Here is a 27,993-nt window from a genome sequence, read left to right as displayed (position 1 = left end):
GAACAATGAAACCCATCTCCCTGGAAGAATCCAAGATTCAGTAATGAATCTGGAAAAAAGACGCACAATAGAAAAGACAAAGTACACCAGAAAAGCAGATTTGCATGGTTCTTTTTATTCAAATGTTTTGAGATCTAGTTTTTTTATGTACATATATAGGTATACATATAATATTTGCCACCTTTGGCAGCTGTTGTTTACTGCATACAAGGTAAACAGGTACTTTCCATAATGAAATGTTGTTCAGTTTGATGAGGGGTATGAAATACACAAGCAGGTGCTTAGCTCACTAAAGCTGTTTCTTTAGTATTGAGATTTCTTTCCAGTTTCATTATTTTCAGTATTTCATGACTTTTCATTTTTTCATTATTTCATGTCATCCGAGATTTGCTACAAATAACACAAACTTTGTCAAAAGTGTTTTTGTTGCTCTTTTTTGTTGTTTTCCCCTTAATTGTTGTGGGTTTGTTTGTTTGATATTGTTTGGGTTTGTTTGTTTTTGGGTATGTTTTGTTCCATCTTGTCACTTCAAGTCTCAACAGGAGATTGAAGCACCTCTGAATAGATCTCATATGGAAACACAATGGGTTCCACATGTACCTTTTTTTAAAAATAAAGCAGGGTCATTCCCTTTGCCAATTTCTAGGCATCAACAGTCAAGATCAACATTAAGAATTTCTACACAAAAAACATGCCATAATGAGTTCACAACACATCAGCTGCACAAATAAATGGCATCTTTCTTTTTAGATAAACCACAAAAGAATTAAAATTCAGCAATAAAAAGACTTCTTCATGTATGACACACTTATGCAGAGGATCTATTTATTCCTGAGCAGGCTGGCAAGAATGCTGTAGTGGTCAAGTGGGGGAGAGGGAAAAAAAGAATTTTGAACTGAAAAATTTACAGTCTGAAAAAGGCACAAAAGACAAAAATTCTGAGGCCTTTAAAAAAAAAAAGAAAAAAGCATTATGAAAACTATTTTTAAACTGAGTATGTTTACTGGTGAAAATAGTATTTGGTGATGATGATAAAACTGAGCATTAAAGTGATTGCAAAGTATTCAGAAACAAATTTCTCTTTCATTAAAAAATACCCCTGAAGACTTTAAATGGAAAAAACTGTTCAGAGAGAACACATGTTTATCTCTTTAGAACCTTACATTCCAGTGCTTTTAGATATTCAGTATATAAATCTGGGTGTAGAATGAGTAGGAATTCAACTTAGAAAATAGTTCCTTTTTTTTTTTTTTAATTAGTACTTCTTACATTTCAGTATAATGTTTAAGACTGACAAAATCACTTGTGACAAGTATTTAATGTTGAGATTCTGGGGTATGTTTCTTTTACAGGATTTGCAAAATACATTCTCATCTGTTTGAATGCAGATACATCATCACAGAGAATACAATGAATACAATTTACAAGAGAGGTTGGTAGTAAAATTTAGATACACAACAACAAACGTCTCAAAATAATACTAACTTGGAAGCCAGGTGCAAGTTATTCAAACTGTACATGTATTTTTAAAAAGATACTGCCTTTTAAAATGTTTCTACATTGAAGCAATTTCATTAAGATCAAACACTTATTAAAACCTGTAAAATTATAGCAGCAACATGGGAACATATGCAAGCCACGTGAATATTAAGAATTAAAATAAAACCAAATATGAAATGTTACATTATTTGAATGTTTAAGAATAGGTAACACACAATTATTTATGCCATACCAAAGCATCTGGATTTGTTAATCTGTGAACAATACTGTTGTGTAGTTCAATGTTATTGTTTTCAAAGAAGTGTTGATTGCTGACTTTTACCAATACTGTTCTGGAGTGTGTCCTGGAGAACTCATTTGAATCCTTAATTCTAAGTCTGACTATGATCCTTTTTTTCACCTTTGCTACAGAAACTAAGGACGCTTTTAAATATGTTAAAATGTGGCTTATTTTATTTACATTATTCAAAGTTTACTTTTCCTTCCAACAACAAAATGTGCAGGAGGATTTACTACATGCTATACAATGTAAAAATAGACTTTAAAAAGTCTGAACAATGCAAGTAAAACTGTACAATGTTTGTTCCCTGCTCCAGTTCATTGCACTATTAAGTTAAAATGGATGAGTTGTCATGCCCAGACGACTTACTGCAGGATCAGAAAATCCACGCACACACAGAGAAGGTAAATGCATACTGTTTTAGGTATAGTGCCAAATGAAAAAATACTGTGAGTTATATCCACAGAAAGCTTCTCAGCACAGAAAGGAGCATGGCTAATTCTGAAAGGCAGCCCTCTTCATGTAGGACACAGAACTGCAAAAGAACCACAAACACACCTTGATAAACATCAGTGAAGTTGGTCTGCATAAAAATGTAATATATTATTAAATATTTAAATATTGGATTCTACCCTATTAGTAACACAATAAAATATAGAAATCTTTTGAAACTGGCAATTAAGTTATCATTCTCTCTCAAAAGGTAGTTAGGTGACACAACCCACTATCTTCAACTAACTATCCAGAAATGAGTTAACCAAAGGTCATGTCTTAAAACAGTGCTTTTTTAAGTGTTCTATCAGAAAACAGAACATTAAATAACAGGTGACACATGCAGTTATCTTTTAAATATATGCACTAACAATTTGAGATTCTAAGTCTACTTTCTAATTCTGGTGCGTGTACTGGCATCACACAGTGGGAAGGTAAGACATGTCCTTCACGTGTTTCTCATTCCTGTTTCAACATAAGACACAAACCTCGGAGCAATCCAGCTTTCAAACCAATGCTAGCACAACACAAAAGCAAATAAAGAAGTCAGGTCTAACAATGAAACAAAAACTTCAAAGTCAAGAAAATAAATGTTCTCATTATCCAAAATATTTGCAAAATTAAAAAATAGAACAGGGCGTAAATTCTTGCGTTATGAAAACAAAATTTTTTTTTTAAGTTTTTACTTGAAAGAACACATATGAAAGGGTAAGGATGGAAAATGATTCTGCTTTCATGACATTTACATTCAGAAAAAAAACCAATACTAGACATTTCATGCATTTTACTACGTAGTAATGTATAGCATATTATTTGTAGCACTGTATTTTTACGTCACAATTACTGTTTAAGGACAAGACTGTTAAGGAAAATAACACAAGGCTTAGCAATAAATACATCTTGTAACAGTTTACTGTAATGACACATTCGATTTCAAAGGCATTCAGCTATAAATACATACTTATATACTGTTATATAATAGTTATGTTTCAAGAATGTCCCAATTATTTACACCTATTTCTGTTTTGTAATTAAGGAAAATATTAAACATGAAAAGGTACAGAGAATAATTTATTCATTTTGTGTATAATATTGGTAGTATATTATGTTCAAAAATTATCCTTGTACGCCAAGTTAAATTTTTACATTTTGTAAAAACTGAAAGTACATACTAATAGTCTTGAAATGTGTCTAGATGTGATACCAGACAACCTATCCCTAATACCTTAATTCTGTGTATACCTACAGGCATTTCATATATATCACTGATTTATTCCAGAAGTAGCTAAACTAAAGAACTCTTGCTTCCTGCAGATTTTAGCAGATATTCATTACCCACATAGCAACAAAACAAGGTAATTCCTCTCCCCATGATGCCATTCTCAGCTTCTACTTTAAATCTACTATGAACTCCACCCCAGCAAGACCTCCCCACATTGTTCTCTCATTCTCATGCCCCAAAATGCCAGGAGCCACTGTACGCGCATTCAAGTAGGTGAACACGCCAGACTGATCTGGCCAAGTGGGTGTTGATTTTTCAAAGCAAGGGCCATCAGCTCAATACAAATAGCAGTTTCAGACCTTCTACCTAGATACTGTTCCCTACAGTATTTATGAAACAGAGCTACTCCTGCAACACTTCTGTCTTGTGGACTTGAAATTGGCAATTATTATTTGTGAGATTGAAGGGACAGACAACTGCACAGAGGCATTTCCTTCAGAAAGCAATCTAAACTTGCATGCTACAAGGACTACATATGCTACTACTTGTTGCATTATTGTGCTTAGGAAATAAACCATAATGCAAAAAGTCATTACATTATGCATGCAAGAGAGACTGAAAGCTTCTTTGAAAACAAACTGAAAATTCCATGTGCATAGTCCATACAAACACGCTTTCATCTAAGGACATGGTTGGTTCCTATTAATGTTGCAAAACCTAAAAATAATGCAGCTACAAGGTATGAAATTAACTTGTGTACAATAAACTTTGCTGCTCACTTGCTTATGTAGGTCTTTCAGTGGAAATGAGCACAGTATTTTCAAAGCACATTGTATTTGTTAAGCCATCAAAAAAGGTCAGTAGAAAGATGAGTATAAACAGCATTTAAATACAGTGACCTTACTAAGCTGCCAGCCTCAGTCCAGAAGTGTGCCTTCTATGATAAAGAATTTCAGTCTTGATTTGGTATTTCTTTCCCTGTCAGCAAATTCACTGCCCCACCCTCTTTCAAATCTCAGTTTCTACTTCATGACCCCTAGTGATAAAATATAGTAACAATATTGATTTACTAAAATTCATTTAGAAAAAATTAAGTACAACTGCAAACACTGATCAATTTCATGTTACCATCTGTTTTCATTCTAAATATATAAAATATTAAAATATTACATGAATCATACACTGGTGGGAGAAGAACTACAATTTATTTGCAAAGCAAAAGACTAAGTCCCTTTGATTACTGTTAAGTTTAGGATAGAAATGTTCACTGAAAAGTAAAAACAAAGAGAACCCAACAAATGGAAAAAGTCCCCTTGAAAATAATTTAGGCTGCAGTAACAGCAACATGAACAAGAGAAGGAAACACGGGACCTGACTTCACACAGAATACGTACTTGGTCTGGCTTTGGGGCACTTACCTGTGAAGAGACATTCCCTATGGAAAAGATCCAGGAAAGAGCTAACTGACCCCTGCAAAGAGGGACTTAAGGATGAGGACAAAAATAATGATACTTTTAACATCTTATGGGACACAAGGGGGCGGTAGAAATTGGGAAAAGAGGATGCTTTAAAAAAAGCAACATCGGAAATAATTTCAAACCTAATAACTTATTGAGAAATGCGTGTGGTTTTTTTTCCCCTAACATGAAATGCATTAAGTTTCACTGGGTTTTGTTACTTCTTCATTATACTGGATTTGCATATCCCATGTTTTGAGGATTTCTATTGGCAGCATTTCAGAAGCATTAGGTGGTTATGAAAAAAAAAGGTTCAAGAATGCTCCATGGAAGGTCAATAGCAGATCTGGCTGCAGAATTTTCCCTCAGGTTCCAATTCCATGCTCCAGCTCTTGCCCAAACAAACCTATTCAACTCTTCTTAAATGAAGATAGTGAGTATTAGACAATGCAGATGGAAGGCAACTTTGCACATCTTCCTACATGATCCAAATTTCAGAATTATTTTGGCCTTTAAATTCAAGTTATTCAAGATAGTGAATTCTGCAAAACACTTTGAATTCAAAGAGAATATATTCACTGACTTTTGGTGGGGCTTTTTTATCAGAACACCAGTAATGTGGTAAGATTTCTTGCTACATCAACACTTACTGCTCAACCTTACAGTTCCATTTACCTTTCCAGGCTCACAGCATTGTTTTTTTTATTTTCCCTATTACATTGTGCCAACAATAATGTGGCAATTGTTAAAATAATCTTTTTCCTGATATTTTTTCTTCAGCTCTTGCTTCTAAACAATGTAAATAACTTTTCAACAGTGACCAGCAGTATCTGGGCAACTTTATTAATACTTCTGTGGACATCTCTAACACCCACATAAGACTGTATGCTCCAACTTTTTCTATAACATAGAATAACAAGACAGTGCTGCTTTAAAAAAAATCATTAAGGGCTTACTTTTAAGAATTTCTTCCCTTTGCTCTCTAAAATAGAATATAAAGCCTGAAAGAAGGTTTTACTTCTGCAGACAAATGACAAAGTAACCAGATTTTCCATAAAGCTACACATATCCAACTGTGACATGTAATACATGGTCTGTTTTTTTTTATTGAAAGACTGGGAAAAATGATCCTCAAAGGAACAAGCAGGTAACAGATTTCAACAGAACAAAGTATCTTTGGTGATATAATTCACACATATCAAAATTTAATTTCTTTATTAAAGCTTAAGCAATTAAATCCATTCAGTGTAGGACAACAGCTGGATCAGAGAGTAAAAAAAAGCAAAATGAATACAATTACCACTATACCATATGGATTATTACCACTGGATGAAGAACTTCTTTCGGAATACAAACTCAAACCCCTAAACCTTCATAAAGATTTTTACCTCACCAAGACATTTTTAATCTTTACTGTGAAGAGAGCAGACTCTTCAAAAAGTAAGTCACTGCTTTTATTTTGTAATTTAAGGACTAGGTTGGAATATCAAGTACAAAAGTGGAAAGTTCATCTAGATGATGGTAAAGAATTCACCTAATCTCCCTTTAACAAGCTTTAAAAGTAATTTCCAGACAATGGATAGGTAGGTGGCTGGGAGTATTTTGTGCCATGAAAGCCTCACTGAGGAGTCAGGCCAGAAGTTTTAGTGGCAGAAAGAGAGAAAAATGTTACAACTTCAGAAACAACTGGAAGACTTCGCCTATTCCACATGAAAAATGTCCATTACAATGTAACACTGTGGGCTGTTATAAATATTTAACATAATGTCAACATAGCACCTGAAGCTCAGTAACAGTTACACTGAAGAGTAAAATTCTGTGCTCACTAGCTTGTACTCGCCACAGTGTACACAGACCCACCTAGGATGAAGAAAGGCTTGGTTCTGTTCACTAAGGAAATGGTAAATGAGGGGCAATTGCCTTTTCCTTTCAGTGTGAGTGATGTGAGTGATTACTCTTTATATTCCCATCATTTGTGTGTTACAATTTACAGATAACAGTGCTTGCATATGCATGATGTTTTTGTAATTGTTGCTTCTAGCTAATAGAACTTCCCTGCTGATTTTTAAGTCACAAGCATGCAGAGGCAGGAAGGAACTTCAGTTAAAGCTTCATGGACCATCCTATCATATGTTCAGGTAATCTATAAACCTTCTTTGCAGAAGATTGCTCCATTTCCCTAGGCAGCCAGTTTCATCTCAGCACTCTAGTAATCTCAAAGTTTTTCTGGACAGCTACATCTAAAATAAGGAGCAGACACTATAAAGAGCCCTATTAAATCCAGTCACTTTCTACTAGATGTATTACGAAGAGCAAACAGTTTCAATTTCTGACAACAGTTCATCCTCTTTTCGTCAAATATTGTTTTTCACAGAAGTAAAGCGCTATCACCATTAAAAAAAACTTGACCTTGATCCCACATGGCTCAGCTCACAAGCAAATACATCTGTCTAATTTAAGAAGAATTTTTAGAAAGGGTAAGTAAACAACGGAGAAATCAAAGGAATCAACTGAAAGGATCTTTGTATTCTTATTGTATGTGGTAGTAACCCTGCATAAAACTTAGAAATTAACTGTTCCAACAGGAAGTCTGTCGTAGCTTTTAGAATGCTGAAAGGTTGTTTTCAGACTTTCTGAAGTAAGAGTACACTACATGTCATGGAATCATGATAGAATCATAGAATTGACTGGGTTGGAAAAGACCTCCAAGATCATCAAGTCCAACCCTTGGTCCACTCCAGTCTGTTTAACTAGATCATGGCACTCAGTGCCACATCCAATCTCAGTTTAAAAACCTCCAGGGATGGTGAATCCACCACCTCTCTGGGCAGGCCATTCCAATGCCTGATTACTCTCTCTGGAAAGAATTTTTTTCTGATCTCCAACTTCAATTTCCCCTGGCAGAGCTTGAGCCCGTGCCCCCTTGTCCTGTTGCTGAGTGCCTGGGAGAAGAGACCAACCCCCACCTGGCTAGAACTTCCCTTCATCCATAACTTAAAGCTGAAAGTACTGTCAAATATCTGTGAAACCACCTGGAACAACTCCTTAAAGCTAAAGCAAGCAGTGACTTTCAATGTCTGACATTCTATTAATATAAGCAATGCAGAAGACTGGAAAATAAATGACTCATACAGAAACATGGAGAAGGTATAAAAAGTAAAGTAAGTAATAGTTACCACTTAAAATGAAGCTATAAGCACTTCATATAGTAAATGTGTTATTACCATGGGCAGGTTCAGTTCTGGTTCTGAAAAACCTATACAACAGAAGTTTTTAACCATACTCATTTAATTTCATAGGTCAGATTTCTTTGCTCTTGTTGATGTTGTTCACCTGTTTGACTATACACTGCATGCTTGGCTGTATTATACTATCACAAACAAAATAAACATGTTTTATTTATAAACTTTATGCTCAGAAACCTTGAACAAAATAAAATGTAAATGAGAGCTGTGTTTGATAGAAAGGCAACATAATTCATGAATGCTGTAGGAACATTCTTTTCAAATACACCTTACATGTACATTAAATTAATTTAGACTAAAATAAATGCCCTGCTAAGAAACATACTCACCCTTTAAAATATAGTCTGTTAACAAGCTTGGCACTTTCTCACTATCTTCTTTCATGGCATGCAGAACTACAATGAAATAAGTAAATCAGATATTTAGTAATAAATGAAACACAACACTTAAAAGAAATACAATGGAGCTGTTTCAACTAGTCAAAGAGATATTATTAGCAGATTAATAAGAAAACTCTTGTTTGAAATACTAGGAGATACAATGAGACACATCACACCTCCACATTTAACTTGTGCAATTCTCACTGAGCTCCCGCTCCCCAGTACATGGATCTAAGAGTCCCATTTCATGTGTTTGTTACAGTAAGATGTCATTAGACATAACAACAACAAAAAGCACCTCTTCCCTATAAAAAAAATCTCACCAGGATAAAGTCATCATATTCAAAACTAAAATGTGCTAACAACTACTGATGGGCTAGAAATCTCAGGCCAAAAAAGTATGCTCTATTACTTAGTATCTTTGATCTTCACCTCACATAATGAAATAATGACACTCTTTTAGAGAAACGCTGATGTGAATTATTCTATGAAAATATTAATGGTGGTTTTTTTCCTCCCTGAAATGGTGATAGCTGCTGTAACTTAGAAAAATCTTAAATACATGACTGAATTTGGCATTAATAATGCCAAGATGTCATTTTTGTGACATTTATGAAGTCAATCTTGTCCATCTGGCCTATTTCTGAAGAAGGAAAAACAGACAAGCTCAACTTGACATTTATAAGCTTGCCCGTTACTCCATAAAGAAAAACAATGACAGTATTTTATAAAGTTCTCTGAACATGACTGAAAGAATCAAAAATACAGGATTATACTGTATAGCAATATTTAATAAACTTCAAATTCCTCATATGAGACTCTAAACTAATTATAACAAGTATTTTATATCAATTTTTATGTTGAAGACAGACATTAGTGTTCATAACTCTGGAGTAAAACATAGCTTTGAAAGAAAACCCAACTGAACAACCCTAAACACCTCCTCTACTTTCTAGCAGCAGAGAGTGAGTCAGAAACCTGAAACTGAGTCACAGAATCAAGTTCCAGCCACATCCAGCCCACAGAAGTCACTACTGTTAATACTCTTTATGATGCATTTGTACAAGATATTTTGTTAATAAATTGTCAAACAACACAAAATTATTCCAGGAGGCTTTAACCCCTCTCTGCTTAATATTTTCAAGTGAAATTTAAATATGGCAAGAGGGGAATATTTCACTGCAGGAATAGACACAAAATGAGAAATCTGTTTGTCACAAAATAAGTAAGAATTAACAGCTAAGAGCACCTACTGTGGAAAAAAAAAGTAATGTAGTTCCTGCTTAAATATTTTATTTATTCCAGAATTTATACATTGTTTATTTTCTCTTTCCAGGAAAACAACAAACAAGCCTTTCCCATCTCACCTACCTGTGGAATCACAGAACTGAGCTGCTGAAAATCACCTTATGACACAGGCAGATCCAAAGCCCTGCAGTGAGATCTGATCAAATACATTGACGCACTCTACCATCTATTTTTAAACTGTTTGTACAAACCTCAAATGAAGGAGATGCCATTAACTCCTAGAGATGCTCTGCTGTATTAAGTCGCCTTAATATGTAATTTTTTAATTTTAAATTTTTAATTTTAAAATTTAACCTTGTTTTTTCTTACAAATTAGAATTTAAAAAAAACCCACAACCAGAGAACTTAGAACTTACAAATAATTTTGAGGATCTGGCCTAAAAACATGTGAAGAATGGGGAATTCAAAGCATTGCCAAAACTCTTCTTTGGTTTGCAATTCTTAATTATCAAAATGTACTAACAACAAAAAACCCCCCACCAAAAACACAGAGAGAAGGGTATTTTAAAGGCAATCAAGCACTACTATTATGCAACTACTCATCAGTGTCATGACATCCACTTCAATTTTTCAAAGTTATTACAATAACCTCAATAAAGCACAGCTTTAAACACACAGGGGTATATCAGGCACTACAAGACAGTATTGCCAAATTACACGACATGCAGTATTTTCCATAAGGCCCAGATGTTGAAATCATATGAGAACCTTTACTTTCTGATACATGCAATTTTCCAGCTTTCAGGGTTTCAGTGAACAGCTAGAGAACAATTGTACCATGAAGGCTCAGATAAAGCTGGCCAAAATGTATGGTTAAATGTCAGGCAACTTTGCATACATGGCATAGGGTAAAGCTGAAGAGATAACTAGGGATTCATTGGTTTTGAGCAACTGCAATTGGAAATACAAAGAGGAAAGGATCAGTGGGGGAACTTCATATGCTCACTTTTGGTTAATGTTTGAAGATCTTCAACTGATGGCGGTCCGTTTTTCTTCTCATAAGGAATGACGGTTGTTAAATACTGTCAAAAGAAAAACAGAGTTACTTGAAAGTCCTTTCATGCAACTTTGTTGCTTGCATTTTATTTTGCAAAAATTGTAGTAACGGAAATTGATTGCCAGAAAAAATCTTATTTTACAAGATTAAAATTCTATCGCTTTTATCACAGAAGCCAACTTCTATTTTTTTTCTCCAAATTATGTGGTCACTTTAGAAGCTATGCAGCTAAACACTACAAAGAAAGTATTTAAAAACAATGGAGTTGTTTATAGTACAGTGTCTCTGCTAGACTTCTTCCTTGAAGCCTATGCACACCAGTAACAAACTCTTTCCTTTTCTCCCTCTGGAAGTCCTTCATATATTTAAAGTACTTCCTAGAATCAAAAAATAGCTCAAAGAACAACCTTCCCTAAAGCAACACTATAAATGCAGATGAACAATTTTCAAACTCGCTCTTAAGAAACAATATAAAGATCAAGCAGGCATCATGAGTTGTATCTAAAATCAGAAAGTAATTCTTTCTTTCCAGAAAGCACATATAAAAACACCCTTTCCAGGCAAATACAGATGTTGCCTCCAAGTAACTTGGGAAACTAAGAACAATCACCTAATTAAAGAATTCCAGAGCACAACTCATACAGGCAGTTGGGGATCCTTAAGTAAGGCATTCAGGTTTGTAGAAGTGTGGTAAGAAGCATCTGGGGAAAAAAAATTAAAAAATCTTCAAACTCAGCATATGCTTTGTTTGAACAGCCTCAAAACAGCTGTAAGATTTTCTCAGTGACCGGTTAACTCTTACTGAGAACATGAAACAATCCAAGGACTTAGACAGATCAAAGAGCACTGCCCAGTCCCAGCTCCAAAGGTGATCTAGTCCTTTGTGAAAGGACTCCATGAAGAAAAGTAGGCTGTCCCACAGTTAGGTGGAAGTGAAAACAGACAGCTTTCATCTTATGCTGCTATACAATTCCAACCAAAAAGAACAAGGCAAGCCTAATGAAACATAAGGCCCCACTATTTGGAACTTTATTTAAAGTATCAGTTTTAATAGTTGAGTGTGCTAAGATTGCTTTAAACCAACTAACATTTTTTTACTGAAATACTTAATTATTCTCTGCTTTAAAAAAAAGGAAAAAAATTCTCAAACCTTTCAAGATTTTCATACCTGCAGGGCAAACAAGACTAATTTTCAAATTCCTGAAGCAACCCTATTCTCTTTTACTAAATACATTTTAGGTGACATCTTACTGTGCAGCTTGTATGAATTCATATCCTTTTTTAAGAGGTCAGCATTTCAAAAGCACTGAAATCACTGTAATTTTCTCCAAAGGAAAAGCTTCCCAAAACCTCCCTCAATTCAATTTGTAAGAATTTAACAGGAACTTTATTCTGAGTTAACAACTACAAGGCAGTAGGCAAAGTAACGCCCTGTCTCTCATTCAACCTGTGATCTATGCAGTTCCCCTTGCAACATGCTGAAAACACCTTATCTACAAGGTAAAAGGTCTTCTCTCCCAGTAACAAAACTTCAGTGAGAGTCAAGTGTAACTCAGACTGGTGAAGAAGTTTACTTAGCAGAAGGAGATTGAGTGTTGTCAAACAGCTACAGCCATTGCCATGTTTTCAGCAGGATCACTCACCTCACACTCAACCACGTCATCTGCCTAAAAGCCAGACAGACCCAGTTCAGTGTCACTTAAGGGAACCAATTATACAGGATGTACTAACTCCTCACCAAGACCTTCTGCAAACACAGAGTGCTTTTCTCCCTCCCTTTTTGAAGAAAAAATGCATTTTTTTACATCCACTCAACACAGCAGAGTAAAGCATGCAATGCTTCTTAGGAAACAGTCAATTTACAATTTCTTTTCCAGGAGATGTAACAAACAAGTACCAGTAGAGAACTGTCCACTTAATGAAAAGATCAGAATCAATAGCTGGATATAAGGCTGTTGAATCTGCAAATGTCAGAGATGAAAGTCGATCTACTAACTCAGAAATCAGATCTCTGTCTTTTCCAGCCTCCAGAACTAAGAGACATTCTACCCTTTACCGAGATAATAAACTACTAGGACATATTTCACTGGACCAAATACCAATTATCCCTGTTCTCCTGCTCCTGTAAACTCCACCTACCACTTTTCTCTCTAATAGTAATAATTAAAAAAAAAGAAAAAGTAATTTCTTTCTTAGTTGCCAGAAATAATTATATTTCTCATCAATACTTTGCAGCTGCAACAATCAGTTTCTATAATAGCACAATAAAAAACTCATTTCACAAATTGCTGTGTGAAGGATAACATATTATGAAAAGGATGAAAAAGGGACTGAAGTGTAGCTGACTGACATGACCAAGTATTAAAACTACTGTGGCCTGTAAATTTCTGAAGCAGATTTGACAACATGATAAGCTGCAATTCCCATTGCAATTTGTAATCACCCATAAAAAGTGTCTGATATGCCTGAAAATCAAAATTAAGATGACTATCTTGAATTTTCTTCTGGAAATATGATCACAGAAAGAGCTACCAACATTTCAATGGCTTTTACGCAGTTGAGTGTTGGTTTTTTTTCCCCCCCAACTGCAGTATCAGATGGGAACAGGAAATGCCCATTGGAAGTTTATCTTTCAGTACTGAAAAACTCCAAGGAATTTTCACCTAAGTCTCAAACATACAGAAAAAAGAACTAAAGTTTAAAAAAAGGAAGTACTCACAATCAGAGGGTAGTAGAAGGTGGTAAATACTATCAAACTTAAAGACTGAAGAGTTCTGAAATAACTGTTTGAACTTGTCATAAACTTTATGTTGTGCCATTATGCCTAGGAACTTCTGCCTCCCAAGATACACAAAAAATTGTCTGTCTTTGCATTTTTTTTTTGATCACAAATATCTGGAATGATGTATTCATAAACTCTCACACATACCCCTTGCATGAGAAAGTGGGTAAGTCCATGATTTCTAACCTCATGCTTCTGGAATGACTTCAGAGTTGCTTTACCTCCCAAACTCCCCTGAAGGATACAACACTCATCTTCCAGACAAAAGCCTAATCAGCCTTGACTTCTAAACTACCAGGCAATTTATTGCCTCAATGGGCTTCTCACCAGGAAAAAAAAATAAATATCTCTAATGCACTCCTTTGACACAACTGCATAAACTATAATGGGTGGGTATGCCTTAAATAATGTGAAATACCAATATTTTGTAATGTGTACCAACAGACTAAATAATAGTGTAAGCATTGAGTTTACTAAAATACAGAATGCATTTAATAAAATACATACTACAGTACTGAAACAAACAGGCAAGTCCTACTTTGAAATAAGGCATAAGAATCTTGCTTCTGAAGGACACACAGCATTGCAATGATAACACACTGCAGCTGTGTCTCTGTGCTCTACATTCCAACATTTAAATAGCCAAGGAAAAGACACAAACTTATCTATGGTTCATGTATTATAAATCAGCAATCTGCATTGCACACGTTTGGCTACTTTTAAAATCATGCAGTTTTCAAAGGCAAGAGACATCCAGTACAACTTATGCATTTGCCAGGTGTGTTACTCTGTTTTTAGATATACCAGCTCTGAACATTTAAAGAAAAAAGAAAACAGAGTAATTTTTTCAGTTGGAGGTGTTATCCAAATCCTTATTGCTGAAAGTTGAAACCCTCTAAACTGATACATATTCCTTGACTGGGTATTAGATTTTTACAGACATGCAAAGTATCTGAAGCGTGCACGATGCCAAAACACTTTTAGTCTGGGGTAAGAGATACAGGTTATTAGCTCAGTGCATCAGGGTATCAAGTCCTGACTCTCTGGTGCTGCTGAGGAGAGAAAGAGACTGGAGGCTGATCAGTCCTGAGGCAGGAAACGGGCAGAGATTCCAACATTTTATCCTGATTTTTCCTGTCTCAGCATCTATCTTCAACTACTGTCAAGTTTCAAGATCTCAGCCCCCGAAAGTGCAGGCAAAGAATGAGAAAAAAGTGAGAAGATAGCCCAGCACCTGTTTCTCTCCACTGGAATTTCCAAACGTGTGGCGGAAGCCATTCTGTATGACATTTGAGATCCCTTCCATGCTGAAGCGCTAAAAGTAGTGAAAACACAGCAGAAAGAAAAAAAAGGGACAGAGAAAAGTTCAGAGGACTATTAATCAGCATTTATCAAGACTATGAAAGACAAATGACAAAGACAAGCTCTAAGATGTATTTCAGCACATTTCTATTTCTTGATTCTTCGGCTTTATTTTTATAATTAAAACACCTTATAATGGCAGTTAAGCAGCATTTCTACATTAAAACTTATTCAAACAAAATCTTCACACTGCACACCTTGTAATCAAGACTTGCCTTTTAAGGCTGTTTCCTTTTGGAATGTAAAAAATAGCATTTTTTAAAGTTCAGTTCACGGTAAAATCTCCTCTAACTTCTGTTTTGAACAATATACATTTAAAGACACTGTTGATACCAATTTTTCACATTTTAAGGACCTACTAGAAAAACTGTTCAGAGGCAGCAATTTTAAGCTCCACCTCTTTAAAAATGGTTTATTCTTTCATGCTTCCTTTTCCACCACTGAAGCAACAATTATAATTCCCCCTGTTCTGTAAAAAGATAAAACATATTAACAATTAGTTAATGACACACTCCTGTTGACTTCAAGCTCCATTACATGGAATAGTGGAATCGAAGTAAAGAAAAAATAGTATACAATCGAACTACAGTTTTTTTTCTTTGAACTCTGTAATCCTTTTTGCTTGCTGGAGAAGACAAGTAAAATAAAATTAAGAAAAAAAATCAAAATAATTTTGACATTTAGCATGCAATATGAAAATAAGCAACTGCCAAGAAAATAAAAGAAGAAAATGGCATGCTGCTGACACAGGGAAGTAAGATGAGCACACCTCAGCATGTTTATCTGAATGTGTGTATTTATGGGAGGGGGAATAAAATGTGCTGGAATACAGTATCCATTTGCTTTCTAAAGCACAATGAGGTCAGTAAAGACATAAATGTTACCAAAGCCATCTTAACCCTTTTAAGAAATCCCACTAAAGGGAACTGGTATCTTCAAGGCCAGACTATTTTTAATTGCTCCCCTGTTCACCATTGCGAGAGAGGTAAAAGTTTAGAAGAACTCTAAGGAAGTGATTTATCCAAAGACTGCATCAAGGGCAAAAATTAAAAAATCTATTTTCTTTTAAATCCTATTATAGTATCTACAGGAGATTTCTTTGTTTTAGAGTATGGAAATGTAACTCTACTTCCAAAATTTGCATTTAAATGAGATTTCATTACAGTTAATAAAATTACTAATTTATAAATTATTTGTTAATGGAAACCCACTCTTGAACATAATATCTGTATGCACAGTCTCAGCACTTTCTTAAAAAGAAAACAAAAGGAGTGCTGAAGGGAGGAAACTTGCACCTCCTTCTGGGATAGGGCTCTCAAATCTGTATTTGGTGATAGTGAAAGCAATTTTCAAAGGCATCACACATACACAGCCTACAGTCTTACTGCTGGGTTAGTCTGTTCAGTCTCTCTTGCAAAGCAACCTGACACACTGGAATCTTGAAGCAACCAAATATGAAAATGTCTTATACTAGGCCCACATACAGTTACACTTGTAAGCATTGTTCACATTTCTAATCTTAAAACTAACCAGAATAGCTTATGAATCACTTGACTCAAGTTTCAAAATAAAACAAGTATTCTTCTTTCTAGGCAGAATATCCCTTTTTGGTTTTCCATGACTGAGAACCAAGAAGGAATTTTCACTGTGCTCTTGTACAGGGATGACAATTTTGTATGGTTTTCCAGACACATACTTTTTCTTAGGGTTTCATTAACATTGAGCTACACACATAAATTTTTCATTATACAGGGAAGATCAGAGCCCCATTTAGGTTATATCACAGCTATCTTATTCTTGTGAGTTTAGAAATAGATTCTGAAGTATTAATATTTCATTATAAATGTTCATTCCTTGTATTTGAAAAGCAAACCCCAAAACCTTCTGATGTCAAACTGAAGCATTCTGTCTGGGATTTAGCCAAGATCCACAAAAGTACATTTTTTGCATCCTATAGGAGGCACTGAAAAATTCAAACATTAATATGTCACTTCAGTAATTTAAAATTATACTAGTTAGATAAGAAAGAAAAAAATGTATTGACAAGCTAATAACTTAATTTCTTTTGTTTTTTGACTCCTCTTATTGAACTGTGTTTGAAAGACATTTTTCCGTTTGCAGCTATGTTCCGTGAAGAATAAACAAATTATCCCCACTTTGTACACCCGCAGTACATCCCTGTCTCTTGTTGGATGCAGAAACTCTGCCACAGGCTAAGAAATCTGGGGTAAGACTTTCACTTTTTTCTTACCTAAAATGCAACACAATCAATAAATACCTGTATGACTACACCAACAATAACACTGAATTTTCCACAAGACTACCAGTGGTACACACATACTAAAATTCATATAGTGGAACCAAACAGATAAATGAGTTTGCCTGCTCACAATAGAACACAGAGCAGTACATCCAAACAAAGCATTTTCTGCAAGAAAGCTATGCCAGTTCCAGGCTAAACTGCAAACAGTTAAAAAAGTCTTTTTCTGAGTATGGAAGATGAAAATGTTTTATAACTTTGTGAAAAAAAAATTCTCAGTAGGAAGTGCCTAAGCCTTGTTTGCAAAGAAAGGCACAGAGGTAGGTGCACCAGGGATCTTGATATAATCTAGGACTACTAGTCCCCATATGGCAAAAAAACAAAAAAAAAATTAAATGTATAAAGAACTATAAAAATTTTCTTACTGTTCCAGGCATATGACCTCTTTCTGGTTTGCCATTTTGAGGACTACCATTTTTCAGCTTCTTTTTCTTCTTTGCAGTTTCTTTGTGTTCTCGCTGTTTGTTTTGTACTTCAATGAGGACAGAAATGAAGCTGTTTTTCACTTCCTTCTCAAACTCCAACTCATCTCGTAGAGCCAGCTGCTGTACCAGTTCCTCAGAATAATCCTTAATAGCCGTTTCAATTTCTTCTAGGAGTTCATTTAATTCAGCAACAGACAACCTCTTTACTCCTATAAACATTTCATATAAAAAATAATTTGTCAAGATTTTAAGTATGAGAACACTTGTGGGAATTACAATTAAAAAAGTACTCTGAAATTCTTATAACAAAAAATTCAATTTAAGACTAAATAGAACATAACAACATTCCTAGAGGAATAAACACATCCCAGAGGCAACAAGATTAGCAACAAGAAGGCAGTTAAACTTCTTCTGAGAAATCTGAGATAATCTGCAAATATGAAGTGTTGGTAGCTAAGGAAGCTGAAGTAAGTGCTAAACTTCTGACATCACTGCTAACTGTTACTTTCTATGTGCACTCAGTGTTCAAAGTAAAAGGCCTTCCTATTTTCTGACATGACTATCTAAACTTTGGTATTTCTGGAATCCCTGGATTTTTTCACCTATAGTAATAGAGAAATTGTATTTTATGAGCAAGAAAATCTTGGGGATACAGCTAAGGTATGCACGCATATAAAAAACGACTTGTCCCAAATTTTATGGTAATATTTTTAGATGCATTTAGCAGAAAAACTGACAAAATCCTCTGAATTTTCCATGGCCTTGTATCGCCTGAAACAAAAACCTAGATCAATATTAGCTGATACATCATTTCAATCAAAAATAAACAGTAACAGTTTTGAGAACGTATGAGACTGAACCGGTCAAAGCTAAAATGAGAAGCTTGTAAAATGTCAGTTTGAAAGGAAAGAAAAAACATCCAGGTTTGCGTTTTAAAGGCAGTATTGGGTCATGTGCTACAGATAGTGAAACTATGACCAAGATGATGTTCTGAGGCTTGCTTGGAGAGCAGCCAGGCAGACAGGGACCTGGGGGTACTAATTGACAGGAAGCTCAACATGAGCCAACAGTGTGCCCAGGTGGCCAAGAAGGCCAATGGGATCCTGGCCTGTATCAAAACTAGCGTGGCCAGCAGGACCAGGGAAGTGATCCTTCCCCTGTACTCTGCGTTGGTGAGGCCACACCTTGAGTACTGTGTTCAGTTCTGGGCCCCTCAGTTCAGGAAAGATATTGAGGGGCTGGAGCGGGTCCAGAGAAGAGCTACAAGGTTGGTGAAGGGACTGGAGCACAAGCCCTATGGGGAGAGGCTGAGGGAGCTGGGGTTGTTTAGCCTGGAGAAGAGGAGGCTCAGAGGTGACCTCATCACTGTCTAGAACTACCTGAAGGGAAGTTCTAGCCAGGTGGGGGCTGGTCTCTTCTCCCAGGCACTCAGCAATAGGACAAGGGGGCACAGGCTTAAGCTCTGCCAGGGGAAATTGAAGTTGGAGATCAGAAAAAAATTCTTTCCAGAGAGAGTAATCATGCATTGGAAGGGCCTGCCCAGAGAGGTGGTGGATTCCCCATCCCTGGAGGTTTTTAAACTGAGATTGGATGTGGCACTGAGTGCCATGATCTGGTAAAGGGACTGGAGTTGGACCAAGGGTTGGACTTGATAATCTTGGAGATCTTTTCCAACCCAGTCAATTCTATGAAAAAGAAGTGAGCACATTCTTTGAGGACTGCTTTCTGTTCCAATTTAAGTCTGACACACTCAGGAAGTCAGTAAGTCCCAGCACTTGCTATGTCAAAGAACATAATTTTAATCACACTGACAGATACAATCTATTTAAGGACACTGCATAGATATTTGCAATTATTTAGTTTCATAAAATTAGCCTACTAAATACCATGTCTAAAAATTCTTGCAAGGGAAAACAGGCAAGTGTTGAAACATACAAATAAGGCCACAAACTACAAAAAAAGCATAGCTCTTAGAAGCATCAAGAGTAATAAGTGAAATTTTCTCTTAAATTACAGCAGGGAAAATTGACTGGAGAAAGCTCGTTATCACTTATTTAACTAAAGAAAAGGAAATGAAACCTGTTAAAGACAATGCTCTGTCAAGGAGCCACAGTCTTTCAGAGTAGCTCAGCCTTAACTTCTGTTCAAACACCGTAACACAGTACTGAGAGAGCACGTGTGAGTCCCAACACTTAAGAACCAGCTTCACAGTCCCAGAAACAATTATTCCAAAAGCATAGGTGCAGGCTACACACCTGCAGTCCTGACTTGTTTATGAAAGATCAGTTGTCATTATCAAAGTTTACAAAGGGCTACGTAGGAAATACTCTGCTAATGCAGATGAGTGAAGGCAGAGGAATTCAAATACAGAACACTACACTGACTAACTTAGATATGCCGGCTAAAGAACTCACTTGTGTAACCAGAGTTTTATTTTTGGACTGCCTTAATACATGTCATTTCCTACACAAGAAAAAACTAAATACAGGCTTTGATATCCTGCTTGAAATCCTGAACACAAACACCTATGATATATTTCATAAAAGCCAGACAGTTTCTAGGAAAAATCTGCAAAAATGTCAGAGAGATGCAGACCAATACTGAAGCACCTTCCCACACTGAAAAATGGTAGCAAGAGCTTTCAATAAAATAGTGACCTGAAAGACATGAAAGCAGATTCTGAGGAACTGGTGAGGCAAAGTTAAATTATCTAAGTAACTCAAGGCACAGTTTGGTTGAGACTGACCTTTAAACCATAAAGATGCAACAGAAGACGGACTCCTGAGACAGAGCAAAATAAAAATGATATGAAATAGCAAGCAAGGTTGATCAGTTCCAAACCTGATGACATACGGAACTGACAGGAAAGCAGGAAGCCCTGCTGAACACAATACATTTTGCTTTCACATCCCTTAAATTTATGTGTTGAGACAGTTAAGAGTCCAACCATTAAAACGGTATGTCCTCCATAAATCTGGAATGTAGCAGAAACTGTTAAGTGATGCCACAAGAGGATGGCCAGTTTTCTGAATCTTCTAAAGTTTATACTGATGACCCAGACTACAGGAAAGAAAGCACCAAACTTTGTAAGAGGGACAAAAGTGTAATGATCTTCTACATTCTTTGTGCCTCTACCACCTCCTAGAATTGACTTTGATAAATGCACAAATTAAACAAAACTTTCCACTGTGAAACTGGTTAGCCACAGGTTTCTTTTACATACAATTCAACCTACTACAATTAAACTGTACATGTAATTTCTCCTTTGCAGATGATTTCATTTGAGTAGAAGAAGATACAAAGGATTTCTTTAACTTTTAAGCTTTATGAAGAAAAATGGAAGGGGAGGACTGAAGAATATGCTTGGTCCTTATGGGGATAAAAAGCAATGGTCGCCTTATTTTTGTCTTACTGTCTATCAAGACATGTTGCAGTGACTGAAACAGTACCAAATAAACACTGCCAACCTTCAGAGTATTTGCTTTAAATTGAAATTCTATAACGTTTTATTTTAGTTCTTAGTTATGAAAGTCGACAAACGTTAAGTCCTCCAAATCTAGGCTATTCTCTCAGGGTATTTTGAAAATATTTTGAAATGCAGATAAGGACTTGCTATGAATTAAACACATGGCAAACTTACCCTTTAAACTATTTTCAATAAGCATAAGGGCAATACACTAAATAAGTATCACTTACTCTCTTCATAGCTGTTGTTTGTACTGGATCTCTTGAGAGTCTGAATTTCCTGGGAAAGTATAGAGAGACGATCTGATTGGGTGGGTGTTTCATCATCTTCTGGATCAGGCGATTCCTGCATCATTTCCTCTATTTCTTCAATCACCTTTGAAAAATGAAAACCCTTATGAAAACCTCCCTGCATGAAGAGAAACAGCCTGCAATTTGATGAAACTAAGACCAGATGGAAAAGAATCAACAAAATCATACTAACAGTTCCTTCCCAACCGCGCTCCCTGAGAATAACCATACCTTGTCATGGTAAACTGGTTATCACATAACAAGCAGCGTGCTGAAACTATGTGGTTATTTCTATATGAAGGTACACATGATTCTGCTTAAGCAAATGGAATTAAAGAGGTGAGCTGGAGCATCTTTCCTGAGCTGAGATCCCCTTCAGAGTAAAAAAGAGCTGAGGCAGTTCAAGCACTCCTGTCTCCCATACTACTAATAACCATGTTTATCAGAGTTCACAGGTAACCATTTAAAAAACAAGAAAATATATTATTGTGTTTGCTTACTAAAGCAGGATCTTAATAGATAGTTGTTACCCTTACGCGGAAGGGCAATTTTCAAGATAGTTGAAATAAATCCATGGGTTTGGAACTGAAGCCTTTAGACACTAAGTAATCTGAAAGCTTAACAGCAGAAACATTGATCTGCTCTCATGTTAGGCAAAATGTTAAAGAATTCCTGCTAACAATAAAGCCATGTGAAGCTATGAATTGCCATACAATCATGTTGGAAAGCTATAAAGTCTTCTCTACCACTAGGATTCCGAAAGTATTTTGCTTTGTAACACATATATTTAATAGCATTTCTGACTAATTCATGGTAACACATGTATAAAGATTTCAAAGACCCTGGACTATCAACCTCACCTGAAGTACTGGAACACATTTCAAATCTGAATGATGGAATAGCTCACACATTATTACAACCCTATATAAAGAACAAGCAAGAAGCTTGGCTACAGCGAAGAGCAAGAAGAACAAAAAAAATAACAGACTAAAAGAACATACTACACCAACAACATGGTCTTTGTTGAACATTTTACCTGCTCTGCTGTGAAAAGTGGTTCTTCATTGATGCAAGAAACAATGATAGAATGCATATCCAACTGTTCTCTCAGCTCTTCATCATCTGACAGGTCAAGGTTCAAGTTATCATTTACCTGAAAAGTATGAAAAGGTATATTTATATGACTATATATACACAAACAAATGAAAATACATGTACATATAAAAACAATTATGAATTTTAACAATGAAACAGATTCCTTGCCCATAATAATGGTATCAATAATTCTTGCTGTCAAATAACTTGGAAAATGAAATCAAAACTGCAACTGGAGAAAGCTACAATAGCTGTCCCTCTTTAAAGGCTTTAAGTAATCTCAGCATATGAAGACCATATACACACTGACACGCAGGTGTCTACATGGAAGGCTGTCAATCCAACACAGATATTTAAATTTTAACTGAAGAATGACACTTGTCAGTGTGGGGTGAAAAACCTGCCTATATTATGTAACAGTTTTACTATGTCACATAATAAAAGACATGGAAAAAAGTTGAGAAGAGTTGATAGTGAAAGTTGGTATCAGAATATTACCCCAGATTATTTAAGAAATACATTGGTGAATATCTCAAGGTCTTTTCAAAAAGAAAGAGAAGTAACACTGTTCCCATACATTTACCATCACATCATACTTATCCTTCAACACCAAAGATACACATATAGTAAAACAGAAGACTTAAGTCCCCTCCTTAATTAGTCAGGTATATTTTACTCTCACACAGTGATATATCCTAGTTTATTTACAAAGTTGATAGTTTCTTTCCTGCACTTCATCTATTACTAGATTGCAGCCAAACCAACCGAGAAAAGCCCCCACAGGGGAAATCCTTAGTCTTTGACGCTTTGAGCTCAATTGCTTCAACTGGTTTTTGGGCTAATTTACAAGCATTATGACTGGCTGTATAAAGTCCTTGCTCTCCCTGTATCGGTTTTCAATTTTTGTTGTAATTCCTTCAATTTTCCCAGTTTCTTCAGAAAACTTAAGAGTTTTCAGGTTCATTTTGAAGCTGCAACCAATATCCCCAGATAGTTCATCTGTAGGGGAAAACATACTATTTACATTTCTTCAGCCCTGAGAATAAAGTCAAATGCCCAATCTTTTTCCAGAATCTGACTTACAATAACCATGCAGTGACAAGTCTCCACTAAGACTCTCTCTTCACCTACTACACAGACATACCCTAGTTTGACACTGTTTAACATCAGCAGTCCTCAAATATTTTTCCATGTATGTACATTATGAAAACAACGACGGGACAGTAATCAAAGGTAAGTTTATCAAGTGGATCGGCTTCCCCTTCCAACATCTTCAGAAATATGAGAGACTATCAGGATACATTCTGATAATTTAGGCTAATAAACCACATAAAATGGCATCATCTGTAGCCTCTAAAAGAACACCTGGCTTTCCACACAGCCACAATCTATGCCTCTTTCTGACCTCACTCTACCAGGGAATGACCCGTTTAAAGCAATCTAGGAAAAATAAAACAAACAAGCAATTGTGCAATCCTGCTCCTTGTACCCCTGTGTACAACACTTCCACCCAGCTCCTTCCTTCACTGTCAGAGATGTGCAAAAGTGTGCACATATCTGTGATGTGAAGCAACTAAGACCAGACGAATCACCCTTATTTCACCTTACCTTTTTTCCCACTAAAACAGAAGAAAAATGCTTTAAGCACAATTCCCACAGCATATTATTAGCTTCAAATGCATCCTGGAAGTGTTGCTTAGCTGTTAGCATTCATTGTAAGAAAGTTAAAGCAAGCTGCTAGCTGGTCCGTATGTGCTATCACATATCCAGAAATACTGCTGAACACTAAGAAGCAGAATAAAAGTATGTCAAACACTCCCAAACAGACAGGCTTTACACATCAGAAGGCATGCCAGGTGGAGTGAAAGCTGAAAAAACTTGAGATATATTTAATCCATAAACTGGTTTTCTCTCTTCTGGCAGCATATCTAAGACTCTTTCTAATCCAGCAACAACACTTTGCTCTTTCTCACGTACTTTCTTCTTAACTTCCTGCAAATAACTTAAAAAAGCTATATGAAACTTTTAAAAAAAAATTATACTTAAGTCCTTATCAAGAAATCCATTAATCTTCCAGTCCATTTTTCATTGACACAAGGTCACAGCATGGTGGGTTGTATTTTTACTTAAAATCTAAAACCACTAAAACCACTTAGAAAATCTGAACAAGCACTCTAATAAAAATTAGAATAAACACAATCATCAGACTCAAGTCAATAAACTGAGTTCTAAATTGGCACCTTCCCCTGTTGAACCACAAGTATTCTCTTCAGCAGAACAATCTTTGCTCCTGTTACAGTAAAAAGCATCTCTAGTTATCTAATAATGGCTGAAGTCAAAGTATTACCCTATTCTCAGGTTACACATACAGATATTTTTACCACATAACTCAATGTCACTATGTTTAAAAGATAAGCTACTCATTCCCTCAGAAGACCGGTGAGATGGGAATTCCTCCTGGCTTTTCTTCATGAAATGTTTTAATCCACTTTTAAGAGCTAGAGGACAACACTTTCTACAAACCTCTCTGAAGCTCTTAATTCCCTTTTCCCTCCCCAAACAACTATTCTAACTGTCAGTCAAGGAAAACAAAACAAATTCTTGCACTTCACTGTCTCCTGGGCCACCTTTCCTGTTAAAAAAGCCACCTGACTGCAGAGTGAGATGAAATTAAAAAAGTCCACACTGGATTTACTAAATCAGAGTACCCCTGCCTTTCTTCCTTCCTTACCAAGACCAGTGTTCAACATGAACCAGATAGCAGAAAGATTTTATGTGAAGCACTTTCTCATTTTACATTTTTCTATCATGCTCTGGCTCTAATGAAGATTCATCTAAAACTAACCCTGAATTATTCCAACCCAAGGAGATGCAAAAATACATTAACAATTGTTAGGGGTTTTTTTGTTTTAAAAACCTCTCATGTATCATGGCAAGCACTAAAAATATTTTCAGCCATTTAATAACAACACTCTTTTATACAAATGCAAATAGTTTCATTTCCTTGCTGAGTACAAAAGATCCAAAGAGAGTACTTCTGCTGATCAGAACTTACCCCTTTTTCTGAAAGATTCAGTGTTGGCAAGTGCAAAGCTCTGGTGTGGGAAGATTTCCAGTCAACTGGCATCACATTACCATAATTATCAGTCAAAGCATTCCAAATCCTGGAGAGAGAAAAAACGAAACAAAAACAATGACCTTAGAACAACCAACAATTGATTAGCAATAAACATATTCCTAATGATCATGTATCTTTATCAGTAACTGTATTTTCCACCCTAAACTGATGTGCAAGTCACTGACATTTTTAGTTTTGAAGATGTTTTTTGATAAACATAATCTATCTCCCTTTTTAAACAATGTATGCACAGAAGTGAAATAAAAGAATAAATGAAGAGACAGGTTCCATACTAATTATATAATCTTTCTCAAAATCTTCTTTTGGGGTGGATGAACCCTTCCTTCAATGAAATTTGAACAGAGCTATAAATTCCTTGCTGGTCCTGTTTTCCTTTTGCACATTAGCATATGCAATTAGCAGAGGCCAAGCAGCAAATTCTGAGGCTTTTTTTTTCCTTTCCATTTATCACAGAACAATGAACATGCACAAAATATACTAAAATATGGAAAGGATTTAGTTTTATCCAGAAGCACTCCTACTGAGCTCAGCCCACCACTCTGTCAGTCTTAACTGTTCCCACAGTGGTAGTATCAGAGGATTGCTTGCACATACCCCAGTAAAACAGTTTAGACTTTAAAGAGAGCAGCCCTGCGAGGAGGCTGCTGCTCCTGTCGCCCAACCAGGCGGCCTCCAGGCACTGTGCAGGGGGTGGATGTTTGCAGCAGTTGCCCAGCTAAGGCTCAGAGGAGGTCAGAGGAATAACAGAGACACACAGAGAAGGGCAGACAGAGCTTCATCATAGCCCAAAGTGATTCACATTTCTCTGAACTTACCTCACTGTTTATTTCACAGTCTCTAGTTGACAGACTTTTATTTTCTTCTCTTAGAGCAAGACATACAATTCTGTTACATTAAAGTAAAACTGCAGTATTTTTAATGAAGATAAGCTGACTGAATTTACTATAAAATAAGTATAAATACTTGCAAAATAATGTTATAAACTGGAAAGTAGCATGAATCAGAAAGCCTCTATTGCTCACGGGGAAAAAAAACCCCAATTATCATGGTTGCAGCAGAGATTCTGTTTTTCATCTGCCTTCTGCACTGAGACAGTGGGCACTTTTCAAGAAGCTGAACAAATACTACCTCCGGTCACTGCACTTCAGAGCGGGTACTTCTCGTTACTCTGGCTGGGTTACAGGCTCTGTGCTGCCCACACCCAGCTGCCCCGGCCGTCAGCGGGATGAAGTCGGAGGGCTCGATGCCAACCCCGCGCCGCGGAGGCCGAACGCGTCTCTCTGCCGGGCCCGACGGCCGCAGCTGCAGCCCCGGGGGCGGGGAGAGGCTCGGCTGCCGCAGCCCACAGGCGCTGCCGGGGCTCGCCGGGCCAGGGGCAGCGCTTTCGCAGGGCAGCGCTGGCGGGCCGCGCCGTCCCCGCCGGGCCCTGCTCCCCGACCGCCCCGCTCCGCGTCCCCCGGCCCGCACTCACTCGTCGTCCTGCAGCGCGCTCTGCTCCGTGAGCGGCCGCAGCGGAACGCGGCTGTCGCCGCCGCCAGCCCGGGCCTGCGGGGGCTCGAAGCACAGCGACAGCTTCGCGCCGAGATCCGCGGCGCCCCAGCCGCCCTTGTCGCGGGCGGCCTCGGGGCCGCTGCCCGTGGAGGGCTGGAATCCCGAGAAGTCCTGCCAGTCCCCCGGGTCCCGCTGCGAGGCCGCCGCCGCCATCGCCGCCACCGCAGCGGGGACGCGGCCGCGCGCTCCCGGCCCTGCGCGCTCCCGGCGCCTCCCCCGGCTCGGGGCGGGCGCGCAGCGGCGGCGGTGGCGGGCGGGGCCGGCGGGACACCCGGGCCCGACCGGGGTGGAGCCGAACCCATCTCGGCACCGGGGCCCGGCTGGGGGAGAGGAGAGTCGAGTCTAACCCGGCACCGCGGCCCGGCTAGGGGAGAAGAGATCCGAGCCCAACCCGGCACCGGGGCCCGGCCGGGGGAGAGCCCAACCCATCTCGGCACCGGGGCTCGGCCGGGGCGGGGGAAGCCGAGCCCATCCCGGCACCGCGGGCAGGGACGCGCCACCGAGCCCGGCCGAGCCACCGGGGCGCGGCCGCGACACAGCACCGGCAGGTCGGGGTCTGGGTCTGTACTGACAGTCCCCGCTCCGAGCAGGGGTAGCTCATGGGGCGGAAGGGGGAAAGCACAGAATGGTTTGGGTTGGAAGGGACTTAAAGTTCACCGAGTACCCGCGGAAGGAGTATTTG

The 27,993-nt window shown here is 37.5% G+C and overlaps 1 protein-coding gene across 2 annotated transcripts; it reads right to left on the bottom strand.

Moving 5' to 3' along the window:
* Nucleotides 1-95: 95 nt before the first annotated feature.
* FEZ2 (fasciculation and elongation protein zeta 2) lies at nucleotides 96-27,514 on the bottom strand. 2 transcript variants are annotated; one of them, XM_071575419.1, is made up of 9 exons: nucleotides 27,232-27,514; nucleotides 25,677-25,785; nucleotides 22,563-22,679; nucleotides 21,467-21,611; nucleotides 17,711-17,979; nucleotides 14,898-14,978; nucleotides 10,831-10,906; nucleotides 8,526-8,591; nucleotides 96-2,315 (listed from the first exon to the last, which is right to left on the bottom strand). In XM_071575419.1, exons 1-9 carry the CDS (start codon nucleotides 27,462-27,464, stop codon nucleotides 2,299-2,301), a joined length of 1,113 nt encoding a protein of 370 aa, XP_071431520.1. In that variant the 5' UTR covers nucleotides 27,465-27,514; the 3' UTR covers nucleotides 96-2,298. The 2 variants fall into 2 exon arrangements, with proteins under 2 accessions (XP_071431520.1, XP_071431527.1); XM_071575426.1 differs by lacking the exon at nucleotides 14,898-14,978.
* Nucleotides 27,515-27,993: the final 479 nt, after the last annotated feature.

This window comes from Pithys albifrons, chromosome 2 (assembly GCF_047495875.1).
Source record: "Pithys albifrons albifrons isolate INPA30051 chromosome 2, PitAlb_v1, whole genome shotgun sequence".
In the NCBI taxonomy this organism is placed as follows: Eukaryota; Metazoa; Chordata; class Aves; order Passeriformes; family Thamnophilidae; genus Pithys; species Pithys albifrons.
This window is presented reverse-complemented; position numbering and strand designations above follow the sequence as displayed.

Coding starts and splice junctions, on each gene's coding strand:
- FEZ2 (XM_071575419.1), bottom strand. CDS start 27,464: ATGGCGGCGGCGGCCTCGCAGCGGGACCCGGGGGACTGGCAGGACTTC. Junction 21,612..22,562: donor CACTTTTCACAGCAGAGCAG/GTAAAATGTTCA, acceptor CATTTTTCAAAG/GTGATTGAAGAAATAGAGGA. Junction 17,980..21,466: donor AAACAACAGCTATGAAGAGA/GTAAGTGATACT, acceptor AAATGTTTATAG/GAGTAAAGAGGTTGTCTGTT.